The sequence below is a fragment of the Pyxicephalus adspersus genome, chromosome 6, assembly GCF_032062135.1.
Source record: "Pyxicephalus adspersus chromosome 6, UCB_Pads_2.0, whole genome shotgun sequence".
Lineage (NCBI taxonomy): Eukaryota > Metazoa > Chordata > Amphibia > Anura > Pyxicephalidae > Pyxicephalus > Pyxicephalus adspersus.
The window spans coordinates 10372358-10383337 of record NC_092863.1 but is presented as its reverse complement, the minus strand read 5'-3'; the positions used below and the strand labels follow the sequence as shown (position 1 = coordinate 10383337).

Sequence of the window (10980 nt, the reverse complement as noted above, 5' to 3'; positions counted from 1 at the left end):
TATATATATATATATATATATATATATATATATATATATATATAAATAACAGGAGTTACAACCTCTAGCGAGTCATTGGGGTGATGTCCACCTACTTGTCCCAGTGATGATCCTACAGTGGGAATTCACAATCTACAACACAACACAAAGAGCATCAAGATAAATGGTGGCCAGAAAGTCTGGCTTAAAGGCTCAAGCATTGCTTTGGCCTGTCCTAATATATAGCTGTTACAAGAATGGCTGCCATACTTTACCTTCTTTAAATGCCATTGCTAATAAATCAGAAACAGACCTTAAGCAGGATTTCTGATCCTCAGCACTTTCCTGGGTTTACCAACTGGGGCAGGTTCACACTGCTGCACATTTTTGATGCACTGTGCATTGTGATTGGCTGTGCCACAACAGGAATGATTTCCCAAAGTCAGATGAATCAGATGAAGTGTGTGTATATATATAAACAATAATGTATTTGGGCTGTAACCCCTACTATGTGGGGAGCTCCTAATAAATGATTCAATTCTTAATAGTGTAATACCAACCTGCCCAGCCATTACAAGACACAATAGAAATGTTGGGTAATAAATAATCTAACTCCAGTCATTGATTTTACATTTTGGAGAGTGCAGAAAGTGAGCATTTCCTCCAGGTGTTTGTTTTGGTCAATGACTCCATTGGAAATATAATTCTCTCACTTCTTATACTGTGACACCAGAACAAGTCAGTCCTGATTTGTCAGTTCTTGCCCATTATAATATTATTATTGTCAGGGTTTCTTAAAAACTATTCCATTATTTCCTGTGCTGACAGGAAGGACAGCACAGACATGGTCACCAATGAAATGAAAGAGGCTGTAACCCTTCCCTATTCTTTGCTTGGAGTTGGGCTTTAATAAACTGAATTATGAGGGACATTGACATTGAATTACCTCAATCACACTCTGCTATAGGGATGTTTGTATTTGCTAGGGAGCGTTTTAGTGTGACACACAACTTGTGCAGTGTAAATAAATATATATATATATATATATATATATATATATATATATATATATATCTTTTTTAATGAATAATAATAAAGACAAACACAGGATCCACATATGGATGTGAAGCCTTCATGATTTATTAAAGGTAACCAAAAATACATAATAACAAAAATAACCAATTCATCTACAGTCAACCAAATCCATCCAGCTTGTACGTTAGCTCATGAGCCATATAAATATATTTTTGATGGCTTCCCTACCATTGTTCTCCTGTTTCTGCTCTGTGCATACTGAAACACAGACAGTAGGGGTGCCGAGTGTAAGGGTTCTGCTTATAATCACACAATAAAGAATGCAGTTTTGTAAGGAAAAAAAAAAAACTAAGCTAATGGCAAGTCAATCACATAAGCAGAAAACCACACATTCAGGGAAGCTGAAGTATATAGAATACCCAGAGTAAGTCATGCTTACAATAAATTAACATTTAAAATACTTTCAGTTTTAGAACAAAGCAGCAGTTGCACACTGAAAGGAAATAAACACAAATACAAAACGGCTTCTGTAACAGTTAATATAAACAAGTTAAACCTCCAAATGAAACTGGGGAGATGGACACCTAATAGCCCAATCTGCCCATACATTTGTCCCTCAAGCAACACCCAGCACATACCTGGCATGATTATGCATACCAAGGCTTTGACTGTTGTAATCTACATATATATATTATATATTCTTAATGTACAATACTGGGCCTGATAAAGATAAAGCATTCACTTTGTACAACTTCAGAAGGACTGGTTGTGCTGCATTGCTCTGGAGAACAACACTGGATCTCTTCAGAAGACTAAACACTGCCATTCATGTGCAAAAAGCCTTGATTTACTAATAATGAGCTCATCAGTGGTGTCACAGATTGATCTACCTGAATATTGCACAGGGTGAAAAGTCTGTTCGTACGACTGCCACATGTAAATCGATAGAAGTGTGTGTATTGTACGCCATATGCCCCTGAAGTTAGGCTGGAGGTAACATGACAAATTTTTCAACGATGTACGCGAGTGTTACCGGTTACAACCCAGCAGTTGTTTTCTGTGGCTATGAGCTGGGATGAAATTTTGTGGATTTCTGCCTTAATCATGGTTTATGTCCTTTTGTTGCATTCAAAGAAATTCTTTGAATGCAACAAACGTTTCGGGCACAACATTGGGTGTAGTTTGACTTGCAAGTTTGATGAGGTCTCACCTGCATCTCAAATACCTGTGTTCAGAAACAGCCTCATAGAAGTCAATGTAAACACTACATTGTGGTTGTGGTGTATGAGCATCCTCAAGATGTGGCAGAACTTTCCTCGTGAACACATTTGTTTTGTTGGCTGTCAAACAGAGCCCTCTTCAGGAGGGATTCAGACCAGTGTACATTTTTTTTTTCTTTATTAGTAAGAGCTTCACATGTTTGGGTGAGAGAACATTTCCCTGCAATTAGGCTCCAGCCACACTTCAAGGATTAAAATGTTTATTTGTCTGGGGAAGTAAATGGAACTTTTAGCTGTTTTAGTCTTCACTAGGAAGTTAGTGTTCTCATATTCTCCATAAAGCTCTGGGCAAGCTCTCAGCATTCTCACAACATGGGCTACTAGGCCTGCATTGTATGTAGTGATGTTAAGCCTATGAAAGCAGCACGGAGCATCTTAGAGAAGTGTGAGCCACAAGTGGTTTAAGAGGAGGTTTCCCTAGGGGTGAGGTATGTGTTTTTACTACACCCCCTAGGCAAATATGAGCATTTGATGTTTGCAGTGTGGAGTAGACCCACTTATTTTTTTAAGTGTTTTCTATGGTTAGGCTTTAATGGTATCCAAGTAGTCCAACACAGCTTGTTTTATTTCTACATGATATGAAGGCAATGCAAATATAGAGACATTCTTCATTATTACCACTTAAATTCCAGGCAAATAGATGACCCCATTTTGTTGTATTGTCTGGTCCCAAGTCCAGTATGATATTACAAACTTTCTCTCAAGCTTTTGGTGGCATGAATACTAAAGCATACCAATAAATACACACAGGTCCGTTACATTTCCAGTTTTTACTGGCATTTGCTTGTCAAAATGACATACATTACAAGAACAACAAGGTAAATATAAAAATAAACTCAGGAGTGCTAGGTTTATAAAACATGTCTTTTAAACCCTTATCGTCTGTACAGTTAAGGCCATGTTACATTTCTGTCACACAAGCAAACATTAGTCATTTGTTACTTTTTTACCATTAAAATTTCCAGATGGGCAAAATAAAATTGTGCAGATACCTTACAGCAGGATTAGAATGATGAATTTTGCTTGCACAGAGGCCAGACAGCCATTCTGAGAACTGAGTTTATTCAGCCAATTGAGTCAGTCAGTGCTAGAGGCATCACAAAGTCAGTGAGCTATCAATATGGTTGCTGCTCAAAAAAAAACTAAGTGATACTAAGTGCTTTTACACCAGAAGGCAACACCTGGGAGTTCAATCACAAAATTGGCGACAACCAATTTACACAGTTCTAAGCCTTGAGTTGTAGCTCCATGGCATTTTTCAATGATTATTGCTACAAGCTAGCCAAATTAATATCCATTACAAGTAGGTTTCAAGCAGTAGATACATCTTGTGTTTCCTTTGTTTTAGGAAAGCATTTTTAACTTAAATCCTTTTCTGTTTTTAACATAAACCCTTTACTTAAAGCTTGTATGAAGTTGTTCCTCAATGCTACACTGTGCAGTACATTTTAGTGGGTATAAAGAGACACCATCGTGCCTGGTATTGTCACAGCGTTTCTGGAAACACATCATCCAACCACCTTCTACTCTCTTTGCCTGCGCTCCCTTGCAGCATCTTGTTCCTCAGCATAAGGCAAGAAAACCAGCACTTTATTACAAAGCATGGCATAATACATCATTGCTTTAGAAATGTACAATAATCTCAGCACAGACTGTAAAGCAGCAAAAAGCTACAAGGGTGAAAAGGTAGAGCAAGTAGAGGGGGTCAGGGGATGCCATTTCAACAGACACGGTCACTATGACCAGTATTGGCAAGATGACGTTTCTTTAAAACCAACCAATAGTCCCCCGCCCCTTTCATTTTGTGATATTCAAAAAAAAAAAAAAAAAGTGACAGCTAGAGACACCAGCTTTTGCACTACATTCACAAATGTTCCCTAATAATGTTTTCACAAGAAAGGAGGTTTCCATAATTAAACATACCACATCACGTTTCATAAGTGTACTTTTTAGCACCCATGTTTTTAAGATTAGCTTGCCCATAGGTGAACATAACGAAAAAACCCAACTAATGAACCGATATGGTTACACATGGAAATGATCACAGCATAGATTACAGTATGGATACCACACCCCTCAGTGCAAGTTTCTTGATTGGTCTAAAATGCAAAGGGGGTGAAGTAAAGCTTAGATATGGAAGCTAGCAGCTTTGGGATGCTCTATAGAAATGTCACATTTTTAGGTTCTCCTAACCTCATCCAAGTGACCGCTTTACTTTTAATGTATATTCAATTACTATGCTTTATAGGAAAGCATCAAGTCCTTGACTGTCTTTAAAATCCGGGAGGATATGTCACAATTGATTTAAATTAAGTGGTGTATCTGCAATATTGAAATAAATAAATCATCCATTAGCCATGGAGGCCATGTTGGAAACCCTAAATGGGTACAGAACCAGGTCAAAGAATAGCCAGAAGTCTTATCTGAACCCTTGTGGGTCAATTAGCACTTTAAAAAAAAAAAAAAGGATATAATGGCAATCTTGTCCCTTGATTTTTTTTTATTTTTAACATGAGATGAAACCACCTAATTTTTTTAAAGTGTCTGATGTAACAGCTGCATTAATTTGGGCAAATCAGATTTTAACCTACATATGGAGAGGAAGCATGTGAATAACTCTCTTGGATTTTGCATAAACTGGATTTTATGGACAGGTCCAAGACAGTTATTCCCTTAATACTTTTATAAATAAAACCTAATAAAAGAAGTTGAACATGGCTCTAATTCTGATGGGGGCGATTAAGGTGCTGAGATAACATTAAAACCTGTCACTCAGGTGTTCATAGTGGAAAAGATGGGGGAAGTCTTTAGAGGAAGTCACTGTACAACTATGTACGGTCAATTTACCACCTGGTCCCCTTTTATTCATTGTTCCCACTCAGCTGCCGCCTCTCTCCAAACTTCAATTTGAAAAATCCTACTTAATAATAGTTACATTCTTAAATAAGAATAAATAATTGAAGTGCCCAGAGGTACGTCCTAGTGTGTCCGGTGAACACCCCATGGCTACAGCATGAGTAGACCTCATTCGTCTACATAGGCCGCTGCTGCCATGGTGTTCCTAATGCCCCCTCTTGTTGTTGCTTTAAGATCCTCTATTTCAGTGTTTAGTTTGCCGATCACCCATTCCATGGCATCTCGACCCTATAAAAAACAGCAAAAGTATTGGTTTAAGTAACTAATCTCAGAAATGATTTCTGTGTAATGAGCAAAATATGAATAGAGCAATTGCCAATTTTATTACTGCACCAGAAGATCACACATTCATAATGAGTAAATACGAAAGCCCCACATATAAGCGAAACAAAAGATTTATATGTATTGGATACATTAATGACTGTTACCCAGTGAATATGACACTCTCATATAATACTGGCCTTTAGGTCCGTCACATACTAACCTTATTGGCGTTAGAAGAAATGGTATTGGCCATCATCCCCTCTAAATAGCTGCTCAGACTCACACCTTTCACAGTTATGATTGCTTCCTGAGTGAGAACAGTCCTGAAAACACAAAGAATACATTGTAGTCTTAGAAAATTACACCAGTAAAGTTTCCTCCTGGTCTCCTAATGCAGAGACATTCCCACAAGCTACTAATTACAGACCCCTTACACAAAGGTTCCTTAAAGCTGGACTAAACCGAAAACAAAACAAATTGCACCTACCTTTAATCCTGCAGGTCCCTCGATGGCGCTGGTACTTTCCGGTCCAGCGTCGTCCTGGAATTCTTCTTTGACTGCGTCGGGTGCTGCCATCTTCATTTTCCCTTAATAGAATGTCCCTTCTGTGCATGTCCGAAATTAGGGCATGCACAGAAGGGGCATTTATTCCATTAAAAGGAAAGAGATGTCGACCTCACAGTGGGCCACATCGTCCCATCTCACACCAGCGCAGTGCAAGATCGGGTGACGTGCCAAGAAGACGGAAGGAGCACCCAGAGCCTCCTGGGATGCGTGATTTAGATATCCCGGGAGGCTCTGCGCTCCCATTTATTATTGATCGCCTAGGTGTTGCACTTAAGAATAAAAAAATCAATAACATTTTCCCTTTACATATAAGGGTTGTCTATCCTTTTATGTAAAGTGAAAATGTTGAGTTCAGGTACACTTTAAGCAAAAGTTGTCATATAAGGACCATCTACAAACCCAGAGCATAAACTAATACTAAAATGAATCCGTTATCTACATCCCAGTATTTGTTAAGTTAATTATTTAATTAGTGCACACAATAGACAACATCTTTAGCACATCTCTGTACTTACTTTTTGCTGTCTTGAGGATGTGGCTTGTACACTAATCTTTCATCCACCGAAACCATATTTGTGAATGTAATCTGGAAGAACCAAAGTCAATACATTAAATCCAGAGCTAATAAACTTTGTCTTCTTATATGAAAGACAAAATAAAGTTTCTCAGCTAGTGCTTATTGCAATTTAACAAGTAAGCAATGGCTGCAATGACCTTCCTATTTTTAAAAGGTTGCAGAACTTATTTTTGGTTTAGCACTTTTATATTTACATGTGGCAGCCCGATAGGGGCAACCTATCCTTTGCAGTACTTCTGATATGTAACAATGGCTGGCAGATAGTACAACTCATCATATACATGACACACTTGTGTCAGGCACAGTAAATTATTTGGACAGGACATGTTTTCATGCATGGGCTAAGGGACAGACGAGGAACTTAAACATAGGAAATATTTGCCTCTCAGCAAGGGCAAAAACCTTAAGTATATAACCAAAACTTCATTATAATAACTGAACACGTCAACCCAAATAAACAAACTGAACTGGTAAATGGCTGTTCGCTCATGCAACCAGACAAAGCAGTTTTGCTAAGAGCAACGGAGACAAACTGGAGTTTCGAGTTTTTGCAAACTGTCTGGACTTGATGCCAAAGGTGCATTCACTAAATATTACAATGTAAAAGTGCATACTTAAGGCATTGCGTTAGGAATTTTCTTTAATTGTAGCCAATCCTATTTAAATATATTTAATAATAAAGTATTTTTACCAACCCCAAACTCTTTCTCTGGATAGTGAACACAGCTCAGTTATTTAATAACCTCCAGGGGATGTGCCACTTTTACAGCCAATGTACACAACCAGGTCTGTTTTTTTTTTTTTTTTTTTTTTTTAAAGAAACCTAACATGAGATAACCCAATACTGTCTTAAGATAAGAAAAAGAGCAAATGGAAGCTATAGTGTCAAGTGTTCCTGCAGTTGTAAAATAGAATAAAATGGTAATCTATGACCGCAATGCAAAAGGAATTGTCTGATCATGGCTTGAGGACTTCATACACACATACAAAACTGTCACTTACATTTGTTGATTTTAATTCCATTGTTTTTTCAACAGGATCAACCACTGAATGTTCTTGAACGTACGTCTTTGTTCTGGTTGCCCCTATAATCTATTAGGAAAGACAAAACAGTCAAAGCTTAATTTGGAAAACTGTTAAGAATAGAAGACAGTAGTCCACCCCTGGCAAGGAATTTGCTAATTCACCTTCACTGTTACATTAGTGATGAGACCTTAGTTGGCCAGCATTGGCAAATTAGAAGGTTTGGCAACCATTGACACCGGAGCTCACCAATATCACAATACATTTCTCATTGCCTAGTGTATAAGGCAATTCATGTTTACAATACCTTGGTGGTATTCCAAGTCCCTCAAAATGAATAAAAAGCCTAAGGTGGACTATTTGTTTTTCAGGTTCTCAGTTCCGCAAATGTATTCTGCACTTTTAATTAGGCAAAAAATACCTGCTGCCAAATTTTTATGCTGACATGTTTCCTTAAGTCAGGCAACCAACCCACAGTGATCTGCAGGGCATCTGCTGATAAGGAAAATTCCTGTGTGACCACTGAAAGGCATTCACTGGAAACAACCCCTCAGTCAGCAATTCCCATGGACGGCCGTGGGTGGAAAGAATTAAAGTGTATGTAAATCCTGACAAGGAAGTTCCATTTATTTTCACGGGCAAGTTTACTAAAAGTGTATTGTTATATCTGTATAAAAACTGCTATTAAATACCGGCCAGAAACCTAGCGCTGCCCATTGTATTGGTAACTCTGCAATGTTTAGCAGAATGAGTGCTGGGAATACAGATATAAAGGAGATGAGGTGTCCTTTAATCTGAGCATTTTCCTATCCTGGGGTGATAATGCCATTTCTTCAGATACAGAACAGTGCATGGGCATTGTCACCATAGGACATGAATTGTAACATTGATGAAAAAAATATAATATAAAGAAAAAAAAAAAAAACAACTATCACAAAGAACTGGTAAGGCACAAAATATTTATTCTTTGTCTATGAGTTGCAATATACTTCTAATTAAACTTACTGATTTCACTAAAGAAGGCATTCCCCATTCCGTGCTGAGAAGCCGGTCACTGTGTAACTTCCCCTTGGTGTCCACGTATCTGTCCAACACATCCACACCAACTACATTAGGGTTCATGGGGTTGGGATACTTCTGCATGGCCGCCGTTGTGACGGTTTCCCATGGGTGGCTGTCAAGAATAAGATACAGGAATTAAGTAATTTCTAGACGCAAGAATAAAAATCATCGTGTGCAAAGTCAACATTAAACATGACCCATACTGAGAGATGTAAGCGGCCATTGGTGATCTGGTTCTTTAATATCCTGCTTGCCCGGTTTGTGTTCTACTCTTCTGAATCCTTGACCCAGGAGTAAACAGCAATTGTGTTATACAAGCAGGCAATCTGCATTCTTTGCAATGAGTTCAGCAATGGCAGCTTTTAATAACTCTGCACTTTAAAGGGTGGTCAGTCTTGCAGGAACAACTTATTTTACAGACACGTGTATATTATATCCAAATGTACCCATCTATATCCAAATCACACAACCCTGAAGACAGTATTTTCTTACGGTAATAAGAGTCTATTCTTAGCAACAACCTAACCAACCTGATCTTTTAGTACAGAAGGCTTGACAATACGGAACAATGCCCGGCCCTGCTTGTCTATTACAATCTGTACAGGGAGGAGGCTGTCACGTAACACAGCCTTATGTAATAGCCGAAAACCTTGCCTCAGTGTCCTATTCTCCTAATGAAATTAATTGCAGTCTGTTTTGTAAGAAGTTGCTGCATTCAACGAATGAAAACCATGTGACTTTACATAATTAGATTCAGATGACAGCGAGTGAAGCTGCAGGGAGGGTAACGCTGTACAAAACTTGTTTCCAGACTAGAAAAGGGAAGGAAAAGGTCTATTGCTAAAAGTATACTACAAAGGAATGTCCCCAGGAGAGTCACTATCACAAATGTAAAAAGGTCACACTGTGCAGTCCTTTGATGTCAAGTCACATGCAGAGACGCTGGCCCATCATGGAAAAAGCAAATGATTTCGGCACCCTCACCACACCCACCACTTCCCCCTTCACATTCCAACAGTGCGGAAGGCTAAAATGGGTGCTGAAATACAACACTTGCATTGTAGGCCAACAAGCACGGCAGCTTTACCTGGGAAGCTGGTTAGTCATCAATACTAGTAATGTGTAAACTTACCAGCACACCCGGTATTACAGCACTATGGTATGTGAGGGCACTATAAGGACTGATTATTATTCATATGAAATATGATTAATAAAATGAACTGCTCTGTAATTTTATGCAGCCTTTCAGACTTTTCACTAAAGATAGTGTGGCACAGATACATGATAACAAATCATTATGGTGCTGAACAAAAGCAGCACAATTCCTGCACCTATGACATCCTGGATTTGAGTCGCTGATCCGGGCCAAGTGGGTCCTTTAGCCAGAAGCGCACAGGAATAAGTTACTAGCAGCACTTTGTTTAATAAAAAGTATTTATATAGCACCAACATATTACGCAGCGCTGTATATTAGTATAATATACAGCTGTATAATATATACTGTATAATAGGGGTTGCAAATGACAGAAAAGGACAGACAGCGACATAGGGGGAGGAGAGGAGCCGGCCCCGAGGAGCTTACAATCTAGCATTGTAATATTCTATAGGTCGCAGAGTTTGTTTGACAAGTTCTTGATAACGACAGATCATTCCCACGTCATCGCCACGTGCTGCCTTGGAAAAACCAGTCGGGTGAAAGTTGAGGAATGTGCAAATACAGAGCAGGTCAGTGAGTATGACTTTGCTGCAAAGGTGTGCAGTCACCGGGATACAGCTGACACTGGGCTGAACCTAGATCTCATTAAGATATGGAAGTGATGTACAGAGAACTATAGGCAGGGAGAATAGGCAGATTCTCTCTCATTTTCATGGATGTGACACTGCTGTCCACTTTCTATTAAAATGACTCAAATTCTAAAATATAAATCTAGTCAGCGTCCTAGGGTGCTGATGGCAGCTTTGTATTTATATGTCAAACACATCCTAATGAGCCTTCTATTTATAACTCCGTCATGTAAGAACTTACTACAGCGCCCAATGTAGCAATAATATTTCATGCAATGATTCTATGTCCTCTTTCGGTTTTATCACATTCATTTCCTTCCGCGTTTAATACCGATGTCGTATCCTCTCCAGAAACACAGAAATCTTATTCTCCACTAACCAATATTTCTAATCACTGAACATCCAGCACAAGATTTCACCCTGACCTATGCGGGGTCTGTATGTGGGAAGGCATGATGGTACTTGTAGTGACAGGATGAATGGTGGATAAT

General features: G+C 38.7%; 1 protein-coding gene across 1 annotated transcript in view; it reads right to left on the bottom strand.

Annotated features, from left to right (window-relative positions):
* Positions 1 to 3049: 3049 nt before the first annotated feature.
* PRELID3B (PRELI domain containing 3B) overlaps positions 3050 to 10980 on the bottom strand; it is an 8777-nt gene continuing 846 nt past the window's right edge. Inside the window, exons 2-6 of the mRNA XM_072414493.1 lie at positions 8648 to 8816; positions 7622 to 7711; positions 6558 to 6628; positions 5695 to 5797; positions 3050 to 5438 (exon numbers count right to left, since the gene is read on the bottom strand). Of these exons, the coding sequence (XP_072270594.1) occupies positions 5319 to 5438; positions 5695 to 5797; positions 6558 to 6628; positions 7622 to 7711; positions 8648 to 8816 (553 nt within the window). The 3' untranslated portion in view covers positions 3050 to 5318. The remainder of the gene's footprint in view (positions 5439 to 5694; positions 5798 to 6557; positions 6629 to 7621; positions 7712 to 8647; positions 8817 to 10980) is intronic.